The 26336-nt window shown below is 35.6% G+C and overlaps 2 protein-coding genes across 2 annotated transcripts in view; both read right to left on the bottom strand.

The window, feature by feature from the left end:
* Positions 1–4638, bottom strand: part of LOC148953601 (uncharacterized) — a 40170-nt gene extending 35532 nt beyond the window's left edge. The window contains exons 1-2 of the mRNA XM_089088024.1: positions 4500–4638; positions 1661–1715 (exon numbers count right to left, since the gene is read on the bottom strand). The gene's annotated coding sequence lies outside the window, so the exon portion shown is untranslated. The remainder of the gene's footprint in view (positions 1–1660; positions 1716–4499) is intronic.
* LOC148953602 (uncharacterized) overlaps positions 1657–26336 on the bottom strand; it is a 45161-nt gene continuing 20481 nt past the window's right edge. The window contains exons 4-5 of the mRNA XM_089088025.1: positions 15066–15306; positions 1657–1715 (exon numbers count right to left, since the gene is read on the bottom strand). Of these exons, the coding sequence (XP_088944151.1) occupies positions 1657–1715; positions 15066–15306 (300 nt within the window). The remainder of the gene's footprint in view (positions 1716–15065; positions 15307–26336) is intronic.

The raw sequence follows: 26336 nt of genomic DNA on the forward strand, positions 1-26336 counted from the left end.
TTATGCAAAATTATAGGCTAGAAGAAACATATAGTCTTATGAACTAAAAAAAAAATGAAAATTAAAATATTTTTTAATTGATATTTTCAGTTGACAGTCGAATTAAGTTATCTTTTGAAGTCTTTAATAGATTTTAAATATTTCTCTTCTTATGGATTTTTGTGCTACTGTTTTATTTTTTTTACCGTCTTTCCTTTGCAGTAATGATTGCTTAACAGAGAACAAAGAGAGAAAGAGGGATTCTTTTGCTATAATTTTTTAGCAGTTTAACTCTATTGATTTACGTCTGTGACGTATTATCGTTAATAATATTAAGCAGATAACCCCTATCTTATTAGAACCCAATGGGTTCTCCTGTGGTCCATGCTTTATCATCCAGGAACCCAATGGGTTCTCCTGTGGTCCATGATTTATCATCCAGGAACCCAATGGGTTCTCTTGTGGTCCAAGCTTTATCATCCAGGAACCCAATGGGTTCTCCTGTGGTCCATGCTTTATCATCCAGGAACCCAATGGGTTCTCCTGTCGTCCATGCTTTATCATCCAGGAGCCCAATGGGTTCTCCTGTGGTCCTTGCTTTATCATCCAGGAACCCAGTGGGTTCTCCTGTGGTCCATGATTTATCATCCAGAAACCCAATGGGTTCTCCTGTGGGTCCACGTTTTATCATCCAGGAACCCAATGGGTTCTCCTGTGGTCGATGCTTTATCATCCAGGAGCCCAATGGGTTCTCCTGTAGTTCATGCTTTATCGTCCAGGAACCCAATGGGTTTTCCTGTGCTCCATGCTTTATCATCAAGGAACCCAATGGGCTCTCCTGTCATCCATGCTTTATCATCCAGGAACCCAATGGGTTCTCCTGTGGTCCAAGCTTTATCATCCAGGAACCCAGTGGGTTCTCCTGTGGTCCATGCTTTGTCATCCAGGAGCCCAATGGCTTCTCCTGTGATCTATGCTTTATCATCCAGGAACCCCATGAGTTCTCCTGTGGTCCATACTTTATCATCCAGGAACCCAATGGGTTCTCCTGTGGTTTATACTTTATCATCCTGGAGCCCGATGGGTTCTCCTGTGGTCCATGCTTTATCATCCAGGAACCCAGTGGGTTCTCTTGTGGTCCGTGCTTTATCATTCAGGAACCAAATGGGTTCTCTTGTGGTCCACGTTTTATCATCCAGGAACCCAATGGGTTCTCCTTTGGTCCATGCTTTATCATCCAGTAACCTAATGGGTTCTCCTGTGGTCCAAGCTTTATCACCCATGAACCCAATGGGTTCTCCTGTGGTCCATGCTTTATCATCCAGGAGAGTCAGTAAAAAAAAAAATTTTTTCCTCACACAAAAAAACGTGTTTTTCAAATTGTGTGCAGAGATGAGGGGAGGATGGTTGTATTTTTGTTTTTCTTATAAAAATACATAAAGCATTTCACAAACTGCAGGGGAAGAGGGTGAAATCAATGGGAAAATTTAATATGTACTCTTTAACTTTATATTTGCCACACATTGCTTTTACATGGAGTATTTGCAATTGCTCTTAGCATTTTTAATGGCTGTTTTGTTTCTGCAGACTATTCAACAGTAAACTAATCTGAAAATCAGCCATCCTTAAACAAAAACAGAAATAAACCAAAATATTATTTTTAAATAAAACAAATTCTTACCTCTCTGAATTCAATTCAATGACAACCCTTCCAGCGTATGGATCGTTTATTGGATCTATAATTTGAAGAGATACCATTAAATTCTGCATCAAAATACCTAACATACAACTGCCAATGTATTGATACATTTTCTTTGTTTTTGCAGGAAGAGTGAGATTATAGTTGGTAAATATTTTAGTATTTTAATATTGATTTCATGGATTTTACTATTTTCTTGTCAAGAACTTTATTCTTACGAAGGATTTCTGTATGCCAGGAAATATTTTTAGTCGAAATATTTCGATGGAAGAACACGCAATCGCGAAAAAACTACTTAAATAAAGGAATGGCTCGTACAATGAGTAACCAAAACTCTAGAAAAAAGTGTTTCAATATCACTATATCAGACAATTATAAACAAGACGATCTATAAGCAAGAAGCGATACAGATTGGTTATAGCCAAAATTATAAACGAAGAAGAATTTGATAGTATAAGCAATCTATAAGAAAATTTACTATTTATGAAGATTCTAAATAAATAAAATCTATCAAATTGAAAAGTCTATCATCAAAAATTGTAAGCCTAGAAAACTTTGCCTGATTTTCAGAAAAGGGGAAAAACAGCCTGAAAATGGCTAGTGACCTTGATGAAATTTAGACCTTAAAATTAAATATATCATCGAATACGACTGTAGAGATTTAAAGCTATATACAAAAGTAGGACACTCTACTTCTTTTAAAGGAAGATATTTGTTTTGTCTTTTTTCTTCAGAGGTTATTTCATAAAGCCAATAGTTCTATATAGAGCAAGGAAGGCTCATACTAAGAGATATTGATGGTTTTAGGGCTCTTTTCAAATATCCAAGAAGAATGTCTGTAACAAAGTAGCGCATTCTACCATTCTAGCTAGAAAAAATAATATTGCCGCAAAGGGACCATGTTGCTATTGATTGAAACTACAGATGGAAGTTCTCAGATTCAGTGGTAGCAATGAGGTGTATTGACTCATTCGTTCCTAAGGAATCACGTAGTCCCCCAAAAAAGTAAGCATTAAGTATATACATCTATTTTAAAGCTTCAGTGAATCAAATTAATCTCTTTAATGTTTTATATAATTATGTGCAAGAATGTGTAATCCTTGCATCAGCTATTTTGGTGGTAGCTAGTTGATCATGATGCAGGTAGGGGGAAGTGCCGGATGTCTGAAAAAGTACATTTTTACGTCCAGATTTTCTAACTACTTGTGGACTTTCAAAAAAATTAAAGAGCGTCGGAGGATTGAGGTATACATTAGTTCCTAATATCTTTTCATTTGGACGAAAATAGGGTGAATGGCCTGAATATATATTCTGTCGGGTGATAGCTGCATAAAATGTTTTTATGCCAGGAGATAATATGATAAAGTTGAGGATATCTTTAGTATTTTTTGGGAAAATTATGTCCTTAAGATGCACTTAATCTATACAAAAGAAATGGTTAACTTAGATATTTATTTTTAAACTTCTGGAAATTTCTACGAAGGGGGCAGAGGCAAGTACTACAAGGAACTTATGTTCTTTACCTTGAAATGGAAATATTGGCTTTAACCCTTTTTTATGTGCTTGACAGTTTGTGTCAATGAAGTGTAAGTAAGAAGCAACTCATGGTAATAGTAACAACAGCTCTAAGAAAATATGAACTGCAATTTGTACGTTAGAAGAATTAATACTTTATTCTGATTGGAAATATATAAAATTCATTAAGTTTTTATTTATGAAACAAAATTTAGAACCTGAGAAAATTTAGCCCGCTTACAAGAAAGAAAGAAACGCCATTAAAGAGGTTGACAATTTTGTTGAAAATATCACCCTCAAATTTAGCATATCAAGAAACTGTATTATAGAGGCACCGTGCCCTATCTACATTAAAGCAAAGTTTTCTGTATTATTCCGAAAATCGTCATCACGGACTCTTGCTTATTTGTTTGTTTGTTGTTGGTTTTTCTCCCTGGGGGGACGGCATCATAATAATACAAGATAATACCAGGTTCTGTAATACCAGAGAAGGCTCTATAAAAAGAGCATTGAAATTCTTATAAATCTGTTTAAAAAATAAATTTGTTTTTTCGATTCGCCAAGTTCCTTCTGAGACTTCCACCATGGACAAGTAACTCCTATATCATGCGTAATACAGTACTATTATGAAACTATCCTGATACTGCAGATATCTTTAACAAAATTCTGATCATGAAACTATCTTTATTCTAGTTCCACCATGTAGAAGACTATAAATCAATTTAAATAAAATTTAGGATGTGAAGCATTATTTTGTTGTCTTGTAAATCCTCGAACAGGATTAGTGATAGCGATGAAAAAAAATTAAGTGATTTTTTTACTTACGCAGAACAAAGATAATATTAACAATATTCAAGTTTAAACTGATTGAGGGATTCTGATTCTAGATTTTAAAGTTCAAGTCTTAAAATTTGAATTTAGGATACCAATTATCAATGTCAAGTTTTGTTATGACTCGTACAGAATTACCAGTTTCCAATGACGTTATTTGTTTTTTTGTTTTTTTTTGTATTTTTGGTGGTTAATTTTTATCGTAGAAAGAAAATTTGTTCTGTAAAATCCCTGTGTAGGATTTGAAGTGAGTAACAGAATGATAGAAAACTTCCTATTTGTGCAGAATACTGAAATCAATCATAATCAGTTGTAAAAATACACCTTTAAAAATATTAAAATCCTTTCCTTGTGAATGAAACGAAAAATGAGAAAACACTAAAATTGTAGATAAATTTTTTTTTTTTTAGCCCAAATCTGAATCTTAATCTTATAAAGAAAAAAATCGTACTATTTACTGAAGAATGATCCTTACCTATACTGCAAAAAGTATCATTTTCTTCGGTTACTTCTATTGCAGGAAATCCACACACACATTTGTATTCAGATGCAGTTAAAGGCACACATTTCTGGTTTTCTGACAAACAGTTATTATTGAAGCAAGGATCTTCAGTTCCTGGAAATAATAATTTGTCAAAACTGTTGATTATCTGCTCTAAAACATTTAAAAAAGACTAGATGTTATCAAATTGGTTTCTCAGGTAAATAAAAAGCTCCAAATTTGCTCTATAATTATTTTTGTATTTTCTACCCTCAAGAATTGGAAGGATCAAAACTCGATAAGAGTTGCACAATGTTATGCGTTATATTGCAAGCATCTAGATAGATTTTACTGTCTTATTCAGATACATCGAAGATCTGTCTTCCAATTCAATCCCCTAGTGGTTATTCGAAACGAATGGCCCTAAGAAAGCTTTAACTTATAAAAACTCGTTTACAAGGTCATGAGAATCCCTCTGTACTTTAAAAGTATTCACTTTAACTGTGCGTTCATAAACAAATATAATCTATTTGTTTTGATAGCGGTGACTTAGCTGCTTTCAGATATCGTCGACTTATCCATCTAAATCCATTGTCTTTAACTCCTCTATTTTTGACAGCCATGATCACAAGATCACTGAGTTTGTCATTACCCATCTTCGATTACAGATAATCCTTCACACACCCTAATGCTGAGAAGAATTGTTCATTGCTAGCCCAGTTTGACCCAGTTTGGGTGGATGAGAAATTTTTGACTCAAAAATGAGCCTAACAAAGTATTTCTGAGGGGAGGGGAGCGTAATACACTCGGAACCTTTTTTGTGTCTGAAATTTGCTACACTGAGCAAAACTTGGTCCTCTGACACTATATATATATACACTATATATATATCTAATCCCCTGTGGGGACTTGACTTAGGACACTAAGGGAGGTAAATATGACAGAGAACAATGAGATGAAGTTCTGTCCCACTTCTCCATCTGAGTACCCTATTAAAATACTACTGTTTAAGCGTGTGCTTGTATTATATAATATACAATGCATATTGCGTACCCAAATACATAATATGCATTTATATATCATATCATATAATAATAATAATTTTGTTTTATTTGTTTCATTTCATTAACTATCAAAACAATGTCTATCCAGCATGCATATCAAATCACCATGGTATGCATATTCTCAAAATGACGCCAAAAATGGTGCCCGGAAACAGATCACTGATCCAATAGAAAAGTACGAATTTTTTTTCGTACCTACTATATACATAACTGGCACTCAGCACGCGGCAGGCTTCTATATATGGATTCTCATTGTAGCTTGTCTTCTAAACGCAGACAATTTAAGCCTTTCTTGATTCAAACCCACCCGGAGTCGATTTCTCTTAGTTTGATTTTCAGCTATCAATAAATCCCATTTATAGTATTGATCCTTTATGTATGGTTTCAGCAACTTTTATCGATTTTTAAGCCAATATGTATATAACCTACTGCGTCACTGGTGCCTTACTGAAAACTATATGAGCCTTGAACAGTCTTGGAAAGTATAAACAAAATCGAATATTAGATATATAATGATATTAATTGTTGAAAGATTCATCAGTTCAAGATTTTTTTTCACTGTAATTTCTATTTTCATTTTCAATTTTGTAAGAACTGGAAAAGAATAAATTTGTAATATAAGAGTAATTCGTTTTCAGTGAAGCGCCAATGACGCAGAAGGTTTTAGGTTTTTGCAGTTAAAGAAGGGGGCAGTATCCAAATTTTGTTTGTAGTGAAACTATATTTGTCTTGACCAATCTTGGAAAAAACTAATAAATTAAACTGAATATTTGATGTATAATGATATAAATTGCTGAAAGCTCATCAGTTCAAAATTTTACTGTAATTTTAATATTTATTTCCAATATTAAGTACAAAAGAAAATATTTGTAATATAATTCGTTTTCAGTAAAGCGCCAATGACGCAGTAGGTTTTAGGCTTCTGCAATGAGGCGATACCAAAACTCTTGTTTGGAGTTATTTTTATTCGATTCAAACTTTATTTGCATATTCAGTTTAAGTTTCACTCGTTTTAAGATTTATTTATTCATTTACATTAATATATATTGTATGTTTGTTCGCATTGATTGTTTATTTAATTTCTGTTCGTTTTAAGTTTCGTTTATGCTTTTTTAGCAAATTATTTTTTTTTCGCTTTAAGCTTGTTTTTCATATTGAGTCTAAGCACTAATCACTTTCAGATCTATTTATTCATTTATATTATTACTTGTTGAATGTTTTTTGCTATGATTGTTTATATAATTTCGGTCCGTTTTGGGTTTCATTTATTCTTTAATAGTAATTTCTGGTTGTTTTGAGTTTGAATTTTAACAGGTATTCATATGTATTGAGCTTAAGTTTAAAATGGCCTTTACTTTTCCTTGAAAAACTCATTTTTCGGAAAGTTTTTTTTAAATTAATTTTTGTTCGTTTTTGATTGCAAAAAGTTTCAAGTTTTTACTGTCCGACTATTCTTGACTTTAAAAAACGAACCTAAAACTTTCAATTTAAACCGAATGAGGCTTTTTTAAAAGTCTATACGATTAACTCTTTGATAAAAAACTTATATATGAACAATAGACAGCTTGCATAACTTGTGGACAGCGATTGGCAACAATGAATGGATCCAAAAATAGCTCCAATAAGGGTGTTTTGACCATCTCACTTGCTGACACAAAGGGATCACGACTGTTTGGAATTGACCTTAATAGGATTTTGTTTGCCTGAGCAATTTTGCATCTATCACAGAGTATGTATTTTAACATTATATTTGGATAATTATAATATATCTACTATGTGTTCTTCCCATACAAAACTTTACCTTTTTAAATTTTTTGGGGTGGGGGTGGCGTAGTTGGCAGAAGGAAGAAAACTTTAGCGTAGACAGTAGGAGAGGGGGAGGGTGATGTTGGAGACTCATCCAGTACGGGGCAGAACTTCGCTTATCTCCTCCGTTCCCGATTTAGGAGATTAGACAGACTCATTAGGCTGTAGAATGTTGGACTGTTTGAGTTGTGGAAGACGTTACAATACTCAAGAATACTTTATATTATCAGTTATTACAGGATTGATTCATAGATTGTGGAATGGTGAGCCCCCTGGCCCGTCAGTTAGGTGAACCTCAACTCATAATATGCAATTTTGATTAATTGTTCCGTGTTATGGACATATATTATTCTATATATGTTATTTTGAGGTATACTTTTATCGCATTGCGTTCATTTTTAAGGCTTGAGATAAAAACTGAAACCTTAGCGGAGACAGTGGTGGGGGGAAGTCTTCCCTCTCACATGCATAATTGAGCAGCCACAGAGAAAGTAATACAAATTAAATTAATACGTCCTTTGAAAATGTCTTTTTTCAAAAGACACGAAAACAATCGTCTAAAGGAACCTGAAGTGCTATCTCTGACATTTCCATTGATTCTTTATTCCCGTTAATTTCAGATGTAAAATTTAGAATGTTATCGAATGTGTTTAGTCATCCCCTTCTTGAATAATTCACATTTGGAAAACCCACCCCTGGAAAATTCCCCCACCCTCAAAGAACATTTTGTTTTCCTTCTGATCATTCCCCTGCCGTAAATTCCACCCAGCAGAAATTTGCATCTTACTGAAAAAATACAAATGAATGTACATTATCAGTTTAATATACATATGCTGATATTTAGTAATCCAAATGTTAATTAAAATGTTAATATCTCAAATTTTGATTGGATGTGTTTGGATAAAAGGTGGGCTTGGATAGGGTGTTAGTTACCCTCCAATCACTTTCGACTAGTAAGAAGGGTACTAGCCATTTAAATTTCCAATCAAATTAGCCCTTTTTGAAGTTTATACGACACCGCTTTCTATGAAAAAAACCTTGTATGCCTCCAGGGCATAACTTACAACCCTTGTCCTGAGGACTGTGGGGGGTTGTCATCCTCAAAAACCTAATTTTTAGATATTTCAACAACGTTGAACAAAATGGCCATCTCAAAATTTAGATTGGATGTGTTTGGGGAAAAGGTGGGCGTGAGAGGGGGTTAGTTGCCCTCCAATCCCTCTCGACTGTTAAAAAGGGCACTAACCCTTTGAAACTCCATCCTAACGAGCCTTTTTTGAAGTTTCTACGACAACACTCTCTATAAAAAACCTTATATGCCCCCAGGGCATAACTTACAACCCTTGCCCTGAGGGTTATGGGGGACTATCCTCCTCAGAAACATATTTTTTATCTGGAAAACTTAGGCAGCGCTATTGCGCTGCCTATGATTTAGCTTGCTCACTTGAAACCATAACGAATTAATGACTTATCATAGGCAGCGTAATAGCACTGCCTGAGTAAAGAATGATGTTGGCACAATGTATTATTTATTTATTAATTTTGTTTGTTGGTCTTAGACCAGGGCACGTATCGAAGGAGTTGTCGTAAAAACTTGGAAAAGGGCTCGTTCGATTGGAAATTGGAAGTGCTTGTGCCCTTTTTAATAGTAAAAAGTGATTTGAGGGCAATTAACATCCCTTCCATGCCCACCATTTTACCAAACACATCGAATCAATATTTTGAGATAGACATTTTGTTCAACGTAGTTGAAAGATCTAGAAATTATGTGTTTGAGGAGGACATTCCCTCCACATTCTTCAGGGCAAGGGTTATAATTTATGCCTTGGTGGCATATAAGGCTTCTCTTGAAAGCATTGTTGTAGAAACTTCAAAAAGGCTTATTCAATTAGAAATTCAAAGGGCTAGTGCCCTTTTCTAAAGTTGAAAGTGATTGGAGGGTAAATAACCCCCCTCTCAAGCCCACCATTTCCCCCAAAAACTCCAATCATAATTTTTACATAGCCATTTTGTTCACCGTAGTTGAAAGTTATGGAAATTATGTCTTTGAGGATGAGAAACCCTCCCCATCACTCAGGGCAAGGGATGTAAGTTATGCCTTTGGGGCATATAAGGTTTTTATAGAAAGCGTTATCGTAGAAACTTCAAATATGACTCATTCAATTAGAAATCTAAAGGGCTAGTACCCTTTTCAATAGTCAAAAGTAATTTCAGGAAAACTAACCCCCCTCTCACACCCGCCATTTCCCGAAACACATGCAATCAAAATTTTGAGATTCTCATTTTGTTCAACGCAGTTGAAAGTTGGAAATTAGGTCTTTGAGGAGGATAGTCTCCCCAGACCAGTCAGGACAAGGGTTTGATCTATGCCCTTCGCGCATATAAGATATTTATAGACAACTTCAAAAAGGGCTCATTCAATTGGAAATTGAAATAGCTAGTGTCCTTATTACTAGTAGAATGTGATTGGAGGGAATCTAAACCCCCTATCATGCCCTCAATTTTCCCAAACATATCCAATCAAAATTTGAAATAGCCATTTTCCTCATAAATAATTTCTGAGACCACACTGGATAATCATGATAAAACATAAAATTGCGAAGAAAGGAAGAAACCGAGGACAATTAACAGCCAGTGAAAAAATTGAAAAATTCTGCAAATATTTTGGTCAAGACCTTCGCTTGACCGTCCTCAGTGCAGAATAAAACTGATAAGAATATAAAAAGCAAAACCTTAATATGAAAACACAAAACGAAAATTGGATGACCCTTTCTCAGTAACGGTGAAAGGGTTACTTAATAAAAAACACAAGTCTAAATGGTATTTCACCATTTCATTTTGCGTAAAGCACTCTTAAAGGCTGATCGCTTTCCAGTTAGCTTATTATCGGAGAATTTTTTTGATTGCACAATATAATTTTGCGGATGTATGTTAAAACAATCAGAATTAATAAGTTCGTCATCAATGGGACTTATCACAATTTCTCTAGTGTCTCTGTTTAGAGTTACCTATAGGTGAATATGCTTTTTTTTATTTCAATTGCCTCCCTGAAAACTTGCGCGAGACTTTTAACGGGGGCAACAATGGAGGTTTCATCAAACAAAATCAAATGGTGTGGACTCTTATACACATGTTGCGCCAAGGCGGAATCAAAAACCTCAGGCCTTTGGCGTAACCTCATAGCCTTGTCGATTGAAGACCAATGTTCAGATAACCTCTCCCCCAATTGCTGTTGGGTTCTACCAACATAAAAACAGACACAAGAACAAGGAATGCTATAAACACCAATACCCAGAATGGGACTGGTTTTATCTTTGCCGTTGTTGAAAAAGTTCTGTATAGTATTTGAATTCTTAAAGGTGACATTAAGTTTATGCTTTTGAATTATTCTTTTCAGTTTACCTAATCCACAAAATTATATTGTCCAATCAAATATAATCTTCGATAATAATCAAACTGGAAAGCGATTAGCCTTTAAGTGTTTAATTAGAATAGGAAGCTTTTTAAAAGTTCTAAAAACCTTAGCGTGAACAGCAAACACTTGTTCTTTTCTATTTAAGTAAAAGAATATGCGCTTAGTAAAGGCTTCTATTCTTAAAACATTACAAATAATACTTTTTATCGAGCTCCAATTGCCTGCATGTTTAAGCATTAATTTTTAAAGTTGTTTGGGTTGAAAAAAAACATTAGCACAAGGGGCCCCATTGAAGAGGGAGTATATCCCCTTTAATACTCAACAGTTTGGTTCGTTTGCAATTTTAGTGACGTTTTTTACGTTCATTTGTAAAAAAATGTTTTTGTTGCTGTAGTTCTTGCCATGGATACCTAGCAAGGTGTAGAAGTTCTTGCCATGGATATCTATATGGTAGAAGGTATGGATACCTTCTACCATAAAATGAAACTTAAAAAATTGGGTAAAGCCTGATCTTGGTGATATCTGAAGACCTCCCCCCTCCCCACTCTTTATTAGAAGAAAAATCTGCTGCTTTCCTTAAATAATTGCTTATGCATAGTAACACAACAGCCTTAATAATTTTATGGAACCTCAAATAAATCAAAACAGTTTAAAGGATCTTTAAAGGCCACTATGCAGGATTCAAACTTCTAATAAAAAATACTGCGCAGGATCCAAGTTTCTAAACGGAAGATCAATATGTGTTTTTTTTTTATAATTCTAAATCTGTTAACATGCTCAGGTATTTCACACAGTAGCATTTTACACCTTTTGGGGTAAAAGTTTTGTTTCATACCGCTAAATGAAAAGAAAAAGAAACTTTTCTTTGGCGCATTCTCTTTTGATGGTTTGACGTATTACTAGAACGTTTTATTTAATTCCAAATGAACTCGTTACCAATATTCATGGACCATTGACATAACGCAATACCTCTAAAAAATAAATAATAGTAACAATAATAAAATAATATTGCACCTGTAAGTCCATTTTTAAAAATAAGAAAGTAAATTTCCACACGAATGGGGATTTCTGGAGTGATGGAGAAAGTGATTAGAAATTAAAGTTTTCTTAGAAAATGAAAGTAGCATTCGCTAAGAATAATTGTTTAGGCTGAATCGTCTGCAAAAAATTTTACGGGGTAGGGGATTCTCAGTCAGGATAGAACTGTAGACCTTTTGGGAATTGGACCAATCTTGGAAAGATGGGAAAAGCGACCCTAAAAGAGAAAGTCATCTCGAAGAAACAAACACCATTGAATTCATCCTATAAAAGGTCTATTATAGACGTTTTAGACTCTTATCTATTATAAGATTTTAAGCTCTTATCTGAATATTTTTCAAAAAGGATGATCAATAATGCTTGTTTATGTATCTGTTTCTTCGTTTTCCCCCAAGGGTGATCTTATCGAACAAGTAGTTTCAAAATATCGGAGAAAGGTTCCTAAGATAAAGAAATCTATGGTTATGCTGACTTTTTGAAATATCAAAGAAGATTGTTGTCAAAACTCTGTAGTATTCTTAGAATAATTGTTTGAATAAAATAATAGAGAGGGTGCCCAAAGGGTGCATAAAATCTATCATGTGCGTTTTCTGAGATGATCAATTGATTTGAATTTTCTCCAAACTGTATATTGAGCATTGTAATTTTATGGAGAGTAATTTTAGTTGAAACACACCATGGGACAAACTTTGTCCCAATGTGGGTCAAACAACAGTCGTATTGAAATTCCGGGTTAGCTAATGGATTTGAAATCATAGAAATCAAGCTTGGTTTGAAATGAAGCCAATTATTTTTGGAGAAGTATTGCCACACGTTGACATATTTATAGTAAAGAAATGCATGTAACTCATTCAAAATAAACAGTTTAAATAGACAGTTTTTTGCACTCTCATATGTCTAAGTTTATCCACTAGTAATCAAAGGAAAAATACTAAAAATACTTTGCTCTGTTTCGATGAGTTCTCAAAGAAAAACTTTTAGTCCCCTTTAATCCTTCTTAATGACGTCCCATCTTACTTTAGAATACCTATTTTTATTTGATCCCAGACGACTAGTTAAAAAAAAGGCAATCTGTTTTTCCTTATCTGGAGAATGTGACTTAGTCGTTTTTAGCTTTTTTATCATAGCCCAAAAAAAGAAAAGAACGGTATTTTTCGTACAGCTTATAGTCAGTCAGACCCGAAAGCAAGAGATTCCGAAGAAAGTTCTTCTGGAGAATATCTAACAATTGTTCCTTGTATTTTGGAACACCAACGTTTCAAAACCACACTTTATTACTTTTATTACTGTAGATAATAATCTTCTAATCTTGGTTTTCAGATGTATCTTCCTATTCTTCTGAAGCATTTGTTTAATTTTTAAACAAAATCCAGCTTTTGCTATCGTCTTTTGGTACTGTTCTATTAACTAGAAGACACGCGACATATCGTATAGCGAGCATGATAAAAGAAAGTAGTGAAGCAGGTTATTTCAACGGATAATTCCTATACCAAGCATTGCAAACAGTGGTTTCTCACTCCGTTTACAATATTTAAAATTTAGTGTTTTGGGGTTATAGGGGCAAAAAAGGTACCTAGGTTAGGTTAGGTTCCGTAATTAATGTATGCTATACTTCACATCCGCCCCCCCCCCGATGTACAAATATATAGCCAAAATTTATTTTATAACTATTATTTTTATCCTATTTTGTTTTATTTCATTAGCATTAACCAAACTTCACTTCTCGATTGTCATCCAGCTAATAGAACAATGCCCATGTGTTTAACATCTTCACTGCACTAACCTTCTTGACTAATATTAGTACATAGATAGGTCAATCTCTTCAATTGATCAATTTTGTCGTTACCCAGCATAACCTCTACAGGTTTACTTATTCCCAGTCCCAGTGACATAGTCTTCTTAACTTTAATTTGCAAACCTTGTCTTACGCCCTAGATTCTCTAAGTCTAGAGAAAGTCTCTGATGTCACAGTTGCTGATGTCACAGTAGTTTTTTTGTCTAAGATATATGTATAAACATCTGAAAACTGGAATTAAAGATGGTAGTCTGATATTTTAGATCCTGAAAGTGTGGACTTCTCTTGCTTTTGTTCAATAATTCTGTTACTGTTGCTCAGGATAAGTTTGACTGTATATTTATCTTCAAAGGAGTTGATCTCTTACTAGTTAGGCTAGAAAGGTTCAATTAGATGACTTACTGAACCTTTCCTACACTTTAAAGAATGCTCTTTAGATTTCGAGCTTCTCCAAGAAGAGTGTGAGCACATTGGTTTGAGTTTTAATACAGACAAAACAGTTGTTCTTCCTTTTAACTATAAAGAAATTAGAATTTCAATAGGTCTACCGGTTTAAGTTCCTTTTGCTAACAGCCTTACTTATGTGGGTATGCCTATTGGAGTAAACCTGAAAAAAAAATGCAAACCTGGTGCTGAAAGGTTATGCTTGTAAGATTTGGGTTGCATATGCATCCCTGGCTTCAAATGTTTTGTATCTGAGTGAGTTCACTGTTATCAGTTATAATAGCCTAACAATTCCTTACCTACTTGCTCTTGCTTGCTTTTTTTTTTTTTCTTCAACTGTTGTAAGAGAAAGCAAGTTCACCACCTTCATTTTAAGTTTGCAAAATATTTTATGGAATTGCCAGCAAAGACACGCAACTCTTTTCTGCATAGAAAGTATTCATTGGTAAACCCAATTAGGGTTATTAAGAAGCATATTTGTAATTTTTATACTGAATCGATATTAAGTCTCTAATCAGCTAAGCTTAGGGGATTTTCACTTTCACATTTGTTTCCATGTTTTCTCAAAATCTTCGTCTTTTTGTACCATATATGAAACCTCTGCATTCTATATACCTTAAATTTATGTGGAAAGTTTAGTTTTATAGCATTGGACGGGTAGCTTTTTTTTAATTTCTCTTCCGTACTAGCTTAGCTTTTTAACAGTCTCTTCTGCAAGAATTTTATATTTAAAACCTTAAATAGATGAAGGAAACAGATTCTGAATAACAAATCAGAGAAAGCAAATTTATTCCCGACTACTGGCCCAAGGACTCAGTGACTTGGAAAGAATGGCTATGAAAATGTAACACATCGAAAGTTTAATTTCTTTAACATCCAAACCCATCTCTTGGTTGTGCGTTTCATTATGTATTGTTCTTATTGCACCAATTTTCCCAGATTGTAGCACCTTACTCACAAAAAATTCTAAAATTTTAAGTAAAAATAAATTCGCTTACAATCAGCATAAACTGCTTCACCATAAACAGCAAACGCAATTCCTGGAACAGTTATTCCATCTTCACCTGTATCCTGATATGCTTGTAATTGTAATGAAACGGTTTCCGCGTCGTATTCTGTGGTATCTGAAACCAAAATTATTTCCATCTGCACTTCAGATCCGGTTGAAGCTCGCTGACGTCTATTTGAGGGAGTAAAGCCTAACACCGATGTACGTGCATCAGGAAAAACGACCTTTAACTAGAATAAAATCCATTTATGTACCACACGCACAAAGTGTAAAGAGTATACTCTACGGTATATAGTATGTAGCCGTACACATTTTTCTGTCATGTCCTCAGTCCATATAAGCCAGACTCTTACACCAGTTGAAGGGTATATGCTGAAACTTTTGTTTTTTTTACTTAAATTGAAACTCATTTTCATTCTTTTTTTTTATCATTTTTATTTGTGTATCACGCAAAATGGAGAAGAGGATTGGTGGGAGCTGCTCATCTGACTTTTAGCGACGCTAACGACTATTTCCGTAGTAAATATGATAGTAGTGATATCATCCCAAATTAGATTCCATTTACTTTTGGCTCTTATTAAAAAGTTATTATGCTTGTTTTTCATCTTTAAAGTATAGCATAGAGTTGAAATGTTTTCAGAAAACCTATTTGTCGTTTGTAATTGATTAGTTAATATTAACCTAGATTAGAACTTGATAGATTTAGTAGACCTAATTCAAGTTTCAAGGTATTAAATGAATGAGCATGGCTAAGGTATTACCTGTTCTAGACTTTCATTAAAGTAAAGTTCTTATTAGCTATTTTGATTAATTTCAGTAGACTCTGATAACTTTTACACTTGGTTAATATCGAACCCTAACTACCAAGGAAAGCATGTATACCCCCAATACCAAGAACTTTGTTGGTATTGTTTTTCAATACCAGCTTGTACGGTTCCAAGGGCAGGTGAATGCAATGGTATACACTTTGACACAACCAAGGAAGGCTTTTGCATAAGGAGGAAAATGAGAGAGGTGAGCCTTATCTGAAGATTAGAGGAGGCACGCTAGAGGAGGCACCAAAAGTTTAGTGAAGGACTAAAATTGCATGTGGATACACGGGTCACTTCTGGCCTGACGGCAGTTGTTATCCGAGTCCACTCATAATAATAACAATGTCTGTTTAAAATCTAGAGGAGTGGATTGGGAGAATAAGCCGCATCCTGTCACAGAACCTGTCACAGAAATAAGCCCCCTGTGATCAGACTTGCTAAACAAGCTCCCCCACCATCCAAATCTGTTTTTGAATATTCACTCTCTGCTTTCTAATATTAATTGAAAAAAAAATAATATTTTGAAAAAAACATACACAGCTATATTCAACTTAACAGCAGCTGAAATAATCTCCCATAATAATTGAAACTAAAAATAATCAGATGCCACTCTTAAATAATAATGAAACCGAAAGGAAATGAAAGGTGAAACAAACCTTTATCATACTTAAGTAAAGTAAAAAGTGATGAGAGCAATACATATTTTTCACCAAGGCACTTCGCATAGTAAGAGTTGTCAAGTACCTTTGAAAGGAGCTTATTCGATTGTAAATTGAAAGTTTTAGTATTCTTTTTATAAGTCAAAAGGGATTGGAGGGCAATCAGTCCCCGTTCAACGCTCATTGACACCCCCTCCCCTCCCCCCCCAAAAAACAGTCAAGATTTTGAAAGCACCGTTTTATTCTGTATAGTTGAAGGTCCGTCAACTATTTCTCTAGGGACGTCAACCCCCAGCGGCCCTCGGGGCAAGGACTATAATTTATTCAATTCGACCATTATTTATATACATTATTTGTTACTGACAAGATGGTATGTTTCAGTTTTAGTGTTCAAAAAGACCAATAGCATTCAGTTGAGACCTTAAAAAAATGTTGAGGGGAGTATATAAAAAAAAAGAAAAAAATCAAAGCACATTATGTGCATACAGTCTATCAAAAGAGGGTAACTAAGGAATTACTGAGGGTATTCAGATCTGATTTAGATTCAGATCTGTTTTAATAATACATTACACTTAAATTCATACACTCACAAATACTTTTTAAAAAGAAATTCTGGCCCATGATCGATAGTAATTTGGCCTTCTAGGAAAATCCTGTTGAGGAACATTAAATTCTACTGTTAATTACATCATATAGTGGCGGTCCTTCATTTGCCATCCAGCATGAACTCAAATTGCCAAAAAAACTTTTCACTTAAAATGAATAAAACATAACATAAACCTCAAACTCAACGGGAGAAATAAGATCTGCTCATCCTGCTGATCTGCTCATCCTGCTATCTGATATAGCAGTCGTTTCTAGTACATAAAATAATCAATATTTTATTTTACTAAATATTTTATATTATTAATATGTATTAAATATTTTTACTAAATAATAAATATTTATAAATACTAAGTATTTTATATGTAAAAAAATTTATTTACAATAACCATTTTGTTGCTTTTCTTCATTATATTTTGATTTACTTACTATTAATTAACTCCTGTTGCTCAGATGTTTTTTTAGATTTATTTTAAATGATGCAAGACTTTATTTACTTTCAATTGCCTCTGGTAGGCCATTTCAAACTCATGAGCATAAAATTTCAGCTGAAAAATACGACAGTACACATAGCGTATATGGGACAATCAACTGGCTTCTATCTCGTGATCTTCCCTTGCGTATTTCAGCCGCAGAGAAAATTCCTGAAAAGTATTTTGGTTGTAGAGAATGAAAGCCTTGGGAAAGCCTTAATTAAACCACTGTATAACATTAACAGCAATTAACATAAAATAAAATTATAAAATAAATATAAAATAAAATTAACAGCTGGTTTCGCATTAAATCAGGAATTAAGCAGGGTTGTGTTCTAATCCCCTTAATATGCATTATTTTAATGGATTTTTTCTTAAGTAGCACAGGAAAGGCAATGGGAAACCACGAATCAAATGGAGAGGAAAAACTCTCCGGGACTTAGATTATGCTGACGATTTAAGTATCCTAAATGAAAATGTGAGCAAAATGAATGAACTTTTCGAGGTTTTGCGAGTTCAAGGTGCTAGAACAGGCTCGAAAATAAATGCTGAGAAGACGAATAAACTAAGGCTAGGAAAACTTGAAGATCAAAAGGTGACGTAGGGCAACGAAAAGGTTCATCAGATGCAAAGCTTCACTTACCTTGGTAGCATTATTAGTAAAAACGGGGGAGAGCTGTGACGATGTTAAAAGTAGAATAGCCAAGGCTCAGAGTGCTTTTTAATAGTAAAAAAAATAAAAAAATTGGAAGAATAGGAAGATAAGGATGCAAACCAAGATTAGAATATTCAAAGATACAGTGACGACAGTAATAAAATCTGGCTCTGAAGCAAAGGCACTCCGAAAAGTGGATGAAGATTTGCTATATGTTTTCCAGAGAAATTGCCTATGGATTGTTCTGAGTACCAGACTGACTGACCGTATTTCAAACATTAGGCTGTACGAAAAATGTGGTTCAAACCCGCTTTCTAGAGCTATATTGAGAGAAAGGTTGAGATGGCTAGGGCACATTCTGCGGATGATGGATGACAGATTGCCAAATATTCTCCTTGTTGGCCAACCGTCTTGGGATAAACGGAAAGCAGGTTGTCCGTGGTTGGGGTGGAAGGATGTCATTAAGAAAAATTTAAAGGAAATGGAAACTTCCTTGGAAGGTGTAATGAAGGAGGCTTTGAATAGATTGGGATGGAGGAGGAGCGTGCATAGCTCTGTTGGCCTCACGTGGCTTGGTGCTGTGGTGAGTTATTAGTAGTAGTAGTAGTAGCAGTGTAGAATGAAAGTATATGTAAACAACACTCAGCAATTAAAAACCCCCAAACTAGCTAAAGGAAGTAAATAATCTGTTTCGTTAGGAGTTGTAATGATTTTTTTTTATTTATTTTGTTAATCATATTTGTATAGAATTTAAATATCGCCGTCCAGACAAGAGAACAGTTTCGAATTTGGGACTATATAATCAAAACAATTGGAAAGATGAAAGATTTTAATAGGAAAAAGTGCTTATTTTCTTTTAATATTCCCAGATTTCTAGATATTTTTAGGCCCACCGCTGAAGAATGTTGTTTGAAAGAAAAATGTTCATCAATGCAAACACCCAGATACTTTACAAATCCGTTTTCTGGTCTCTGAATCGTGCCTCTAGTAGTTTGATGACCTGTGAAGGAAGGCTGGAGCTTTCCATTACGTGAAAATAACAAAATGTGGGAATTCTTAACATTTATTATTATCTTGTTAGTATCCACCCACAAGTAAACACACTCCACTGTCCTTTGCTGTCAATACACCAGTACCGAAAATCACCATTAACACATCCAGTGACTGTGTCATCTGCAAAGCCCTGTAACATTTCGTCAGAACTTGAATTCAAACTTGGGCCAGATAGCAGGGGGGAGGGGGTTGACTCTGCCCTCTAGTTTTTGTGAAGTCATAGGGGAGACTGGGGCACCTCCGTGCACTTTTTAATCAAAGTTACCTGCTTCGGCTTGTGCGCGCTATCGGGACTTCTTATTTGGCACCAGCATAGCTTAGCCACTTGGACAGAGCCTGGACAGAGTTAAAGCGAAAATATGCAAGCGCTGCTAAGTAGTTGACGTTTTCCCTGGGTCCACAAAATGTCCGAAACTGCCCCTATATAGGGGCAGCTTTGCACAGGTGTGGGGGTAGCTCCGGACATGCTTTCAGATACTGTATTCTTCAGATATAGGATACAAAAGTAAATAGAAAAGAAAAAAGGTTCATAGTTATCAAACTTAAATCACTCAGCGGATATGATCCAACCAAAGACCTGCAAAAACATAAGGAGCTTGGACCCGAGCAGTTCCACCGTGTCGAGTCACCTCCAGCTTCTTCACGACATCTTCAAACGACACCGATGCCTTGTCTTCAATATCAGGAAAGTGAAATCGATCAGAGTCTTTCTTTTTCCGTAGAAAAGAAACCTGAAACTCCCTGTTCATAATATCAGTCTCCAAGATCTTTGCTGCATAAAGAACAAAATCTTTCTTAAGCTGAAACCTCACTAGCACAAATTCGTCAACCTTGATCTCTTCTGGAATGAATGAAACTTCACTTTCAGTTTCAGGTATTTCACAGTCTGACCCTGCATGGAGGCTTTCATCTGAAGAGTCATGGAAAGAGATTTCCGAAGGGGAGGAAGGTTCTCTTATCGTTGACAACTCTTGCTCCTTGCTCTTTGCCAGTTTTACTCTTTTCCTACCAGTCTTCTTTGCTGACTTTGCTTGTGCTCTTTTCTCCAGATCTTCTTTCTCTGGCGTATCCGTTAAAATTCTCATTTTGCCAACTCGAGCCCTATTCACAGTTAGCTTTCTTGGTTTAGCCTTCGGGAATGGAAAAATGTCTTCTGGATTGACATCATGTTTGGGCCCTGGTGGTTGCTCTAAGGCCGAGGACTTCAGGACAGGGTCAGCAACTGCTTCCAAAGTATTCCTAGACTCTACCCTATCAGTTACTTCTCCAGCGGTGTTTGGTCTGTCTGAGACCTTAGCGGCGATGAAGTCTGCATCAGTGAACGCTGATCTTGAGAATGGACATATTCCTGGTTTTGAAAAGCCCGATGTGATGTTGTTCGGAGTAAACGCTAGGGGATAAGCTTGACCAACTAGGTTTGCGGTGTGAGTTATTTGAAATCTTTCGTGTGGATGGTTTGTTTGCCACTCGCCGAACTTAGCCCTCAGATACGCCTTGAACGGGCCATAGACAGATATATCTAAGGGCTGCATTTTGTGGCTGCAGTGTGGCGGAAATGTGAGAAGCACTACTCCATTCTCTTTTGCATATAGAACTGCCTCCAAATAAATATGGCTTTCATGGTTATCGAGGATGAGCAACACCGGATTCTCCTTGTCGCATCGAGTGTGCTTGACGAAGTGCTTCATAACTTCTAAGAAGTTCGGTCCAGTCATCCAACCAGACTGGAAAGCTAACCCAAGGCTACCAGGTGGTGCTCCATGGAGCATGTGTTCTCTGAAGTGCACGCGTGGGAACACAAACGCTGGGGGGACGGTGTTCCCGATGGCATTAACGATGCAACACACTGTAACTAACTCCCCCGCTCAGCAGCAACGGCCTTGCCCACTTGCTTTATACCAGATTTCGCTATGACTTTAGGGCTATCCATGACAGTTGTTACTCCGGTTTCGTCTAGGTTGTACACTCGTTCAGGTGTGAAGCGGTGCCGATTGTATAAAGCTTCAAGATTATTCATGAACGAGTTTACATTGAAGGGATTGAATCCTGAAGCCCTGGCCAGGCTGGTGTTCTCAGGTTTCCGAAGACTCAGCTCTGGATGACGCTTCATAAATCCATATGACCAGTCATATGTGGCGGCACACTTTTCATCCCAGTTCTTGGGATAAGAGACCCTCAGCTTCACTGCATATTGATATGCCAGCTTCTGAGTTTGTGCTAAAGTCAAACCATAGTGAAGTTCGCAGGAACGAAGAAGGTAAGTCTTAAGTTTTTCCTCTTGATCGTCAGTGAAAACCTGACGGGTGGAATACTTTCCTCGTTTCAAATTGGCTGATCTGGCTATTCCTTCATCCACACTAGTCTCGTTGGCTGATTTTGACTTCTTCAAGCGATCAAATAATGTTGAAGCAGCTAGTCCATGGGTCTTGGCCGCTTTTCTGACCGAATCTCCATCTTGTATGGCTTTTAGCCCTTGTTTGATAGCTTCTTCGTTTGGCTCGGACTTAGTAGGGATATAATTTCGCACCATTTCTGGAAAGAAAAATGCTGCCTTCAGTAAAACTCAGTTATTAAGCACTTACTAGGTGCTATAATAATAATAATTTATTTTTAACCCGCGTCATAACAAGTTATGACACTTGTGGAGTAACACAAGGAAAAAAAAAAAAGACCAAAGAGAAAATGAAATAAAGTACACTACAATGAAATTAACCGAACAGACGGACCAAAGGATGATGAGGCGAAAAACGACAAAAAGCTGAATCCGACAGCCTTCCATGCAGCACGGCCAACTTTGCTGTTATATCAGGGACTTCAAACTTACGAGTTATCTTACCATTACTATGCCAGGGGGGGAGATAAAGTAAAAATTTACAATATCCGGATCTGCTTAACATCTTTTTTCTTAAGAAGGGGATAAAGACCAGAAAGATAAAGGACAGAATGATCACAGAATGTAGAATATAGCCTACCCAATGCACGTCTATTATACTTCCCTCGATTGGCAACAATCTTAGAATATCCCATTTCAATTTTCTTTTGAACATCACGAACAGTGCACTGCCGTAAGCTAGAAATTGAATTAGTAACAGTAATACCCAACCACCGAAAGGCGGAAACAGAGGGTATAGAAAAACCGCGACAAACTAAGGGAACATTAGAGGAAGTCGGACCATTAAAAACTAGAAACTCGCATTTCTCAACATTAAGAGAAAGACCAATTTTAGAAAATAAACGTGAAACTTTTGAGACCATAAAGAGAGACCTTGCTTAGTTTTACATAAAAGTAGAAGATCATCCGCATAAGCAAGATAAGAAACATCTGAAAGTCCAATGAAATATTTTGATCTAATTTCATCTAATATACCAGAAATACACATTTTGAATATACTAGGTGATAAAACCCCTCCCTGTTTCACACCCCGACGTACAAGGACAAACGGAGGTCCAGATTTATTAATTCGGAGGAAATAATTCTCATACCAAAAAAGAAGAAGAAAAATAACTGAAAGATTTACACCATTATTAAAAAAGGAGAAAAAAGCTTGACTATGGACTACACTGTCAAAAGCTTTAGAAAGGTCCAAAGTGCACATATAAAGTGGCGACCCCTCAGCCAGGCTATTCTTCAGGGCGGAAGAAAGAACACGGTGTGCATGTTGACAACCAATACCAGATTGAAACCAAAATTGATTCGATCCGAAATTTATATTTTCATTTAAATGAGGAAGTAAAATATATTCGAGGATTTTACTCAAGTTACACGCAGTGGTTATAGGGCGATAAGATGAACAATGAGAAGGGAGTTTTCCTCGTTTTAATATTGAGGTGACAGTTCCACAAAGAAAGCTATCCGGAACCAGCGAAGATGTTAAACACATTTGGAACAACAACTGCAAATGAAATAAAAGAACAACACACTTTGGATTTATATTATTTGCACTAATACCATCAATATCAACGGATGAAGATTTCAGTTGCTTAATTGCACTTTCAACAGCAGCTACTGATACTGGAATAATATGGCCCTGATGAAGCGAAGGCGGAAGAATTTTAGAAAGTAACCGAGAATAATGTGACTTCACGAAAAAGTTAATTTTGGAAAAAATTGACGAATAATAATCATACCAAGCTGAACTAGAAATCGAATCACTTTTATGAAGATCACTTTTATCCAGCTTCTCAGAATTAATCAATTTAGACCAATCATTCTTAGATGTTGGAAATTCCATACCCTTATAACGAATGGATTTAAGGTACTTTTTATATTCATTCTTTGTTTTCTGCTTTATATCCGCAACAGACCCCGACGCAGGTCTACCACACTCAACCCAAATTCGCAACCAAAGTTTTGCCTTATTTTTATAATTCTTTAATTCAGGATCGGCAGCCCATATAGATTTTCGCGTTTTAATACGAATACGCTCTTCGAGAACCGCAATTTTTTCAGCTTCTTTCATACATCTAATTATATCATCAATCCTTCCTTTCCTTTTAAAAATGAAAGAAAAAAACACCAATGGCTGCTCAAATCATCGGGGCACCTCCGGACAGTGTCCAAACCTGCCCCAAAAAATTGTCCGGAGGTGCCCCTAAGGAGCCTTTCAGAAGAAAAGAGTCATAACCAAAGAACACCTAGAGTTACGTCAATCTTATGTAGAGGAAGCATATTTGGGTTCGTTTTGCTTGTTCCTAGAACATTACATTAAATGTATCTATAAAACTTACCTCTCTATTTCACTTTTATCATCACGCGAAACAATTGGCAGCTGTATCTTTAAAGTCTTATTACCGACTGACTCACTGCTATGCTATTTGATGGAAGTGCCATCTTGCCTCCAAGATGAACAGTAAAATGGCACATCTTTGTGATTTTTTTCCAATTTTTCCGCTAGATAGCAAAGCCAACAGGTTCGATGTCTGGAGGTGCCCCGTGTGCGGAGGTACCCCAGTCTCCCCTATACATCGTTTATTTTGACCTCATTGAGGTCCCAGGTGCTCAATTCTGAGACAATCTAAGTTATATTACCTTCTCATGGGAACACTATTGCATTTTTAAACTTCACGCTAAAGCACTGGTGGACAAAACTCAGTTCCAATTGTAAAAATAAAATACTAAATTTGCTTATAAATAGTATAGAGTCGTTTAATACTATCGTTTAATTTTGATTTTTGAATGTCGTTTTTCAATTAGTCGTTTAAATTAAACCAGGTTTTAAAGGGACCAGACTGGTAGCATCTTATCCCTTATTAAATATAAAAAAAACAAGTTTTTTTTAACTGCAAGTAAGGAACGACGTTAAAACTTAAAACGAACAGAAATTATTCTTTTTATGAAAGGGTCTGTCCCCTTCTCAACGCCTTGCTCTTTACACTAAAGTTTTTTATTGTTAAAAAAAATAGAGTTGTGAGAAAGTCAAACTTTAGCGTAAAGAGCGAGGTGTTGAGGAGGGGACAGCCCCTGTCATATACAGAATAATTTCTGTTTTGATCGGGTGACTTTGGGAAAAAATGAGCGTGGGAGGAGGCCTAGTTGCCCTCCATTTTTTTTTGTCACTTAAAAAGGGCACTAGAACTTGTAATTTCCGTTCCAATCAGCCCTCCCACGAAATTCTAGGACCACTGGGTCGATACGATCACCCCTGGAAAAAAACAAAAATATATAAATAAATAAACACGCATCCGTGATCTTTCTTCTGGCAAAAAATGCAAAATTCCACATTTTTGTATAAAGGTGGTTGAAACCTCTACAGTAGGGTTCTCTTATACGCTGAATATGGTGGTGTGATTTTCATTAAGGTTCTATAATTTTTAGGGGGTCTTTCCCCCTTTTTTCGAAAATCAGCCAAATATTCTCAGGCACGTAACTTTTGATGGGTAAGACTAAACTTGATGAAACCTATATATTTGAAATCAACATTAAAGTGTGATTTTTTGATGTATCTACTGGGATCAAAATTCCGTTTTTAGAGTTTCGGTTACCATTGAGCCGGGTTGCTCCTTACTTTCAGTTCGTTACCACGAACTGTTTGAAAATCTTGCTTATGCTTGCGTATGTTTTGCTTTTGTCTGATCATTCAGATATAGCCCCTACTTCTTATGAAGTCATTTAATTCGTCAGTTTTGGCCTTATCCAGTTCCATTCAGATGCTCAATTCAGTCAGTGACAGTCGTTTACATTGAACCAGGCTTGAAGGGACGGGTCTCATAGCCTTGCAACTGGCCTTGAAATTCTGTTAATGGTCCCACATTGTCGGATTGTTGGTAAAATTTGAACTACAAGTGGAAAAGAAGGTAAGAAATTTCTAAACATAATGGAAAAATAATTATAATTCTAAGAAAAGAAGTTCCAGGAGACCCTTTTAAAGCAAGTGTATTCACGATAGCGAAAAAGAAGTCGATTACGATACGAGGTTGAGAGGGATACAACGCTTGAGAATGGAAAGCAAGACGTGGCTGTTTACCTAGAATTTTTTCCCTATGACAGAAGTGCTTTTGAAGATTAATTAAAAAAAACTTTCCGAAAAATAAGTTTTTCAAAGAAAAGTAAAGGCCGTTTTAAACTTAAGCTCAGGAGATATGAATACCTGTTAAAATTCAAATTTCAAAACGACCAGAAATTACTATTAAAGAATAAATGAAACCCAAAATGAACAGAAATTAAATAAACAATCATAGCAAAAAACATACAACAAGTAATGATATAAATGAATAAATAGATCTTAATAATATGAAAATCAAGCTTAAAACAAAAAAAAAATAGTTTGCTATTAAAGTATAAATGAAACTTAAAACGAACAGAAATTAAATAAACAATCAATGCGAACAAACATACAATATATATTTATGCAAACGAAAAAATAAATCTGAAACGAGTGAAACTTAAATTGAATATGCAAATCAAGTTTGAATCGAATAAAAATAACTACAAACAAGAGTTTGGGTATCGCCTCTCTGCAGAAGCCTATAACCTACTGCGTCATTGGCGCTTTACTGAAAACTATA

The sequence above is a fragment of the Artemia sp. Qi Xiang Cuo genome, chromosome 4, assembly GCF_049724085.1.
Source record: "Artemia sp. Qi Xiang Cuo chromosome 4, ASM4972408v1, whole genome shotgun sequence".
NCBI classification, from domain to species: Eukaryota; Metazoa; Arthropoda; class Branchiopoda; order Anostraca; family Artemiidae; genus Artemia; species Artemia sp. Qi Xiang Cuo.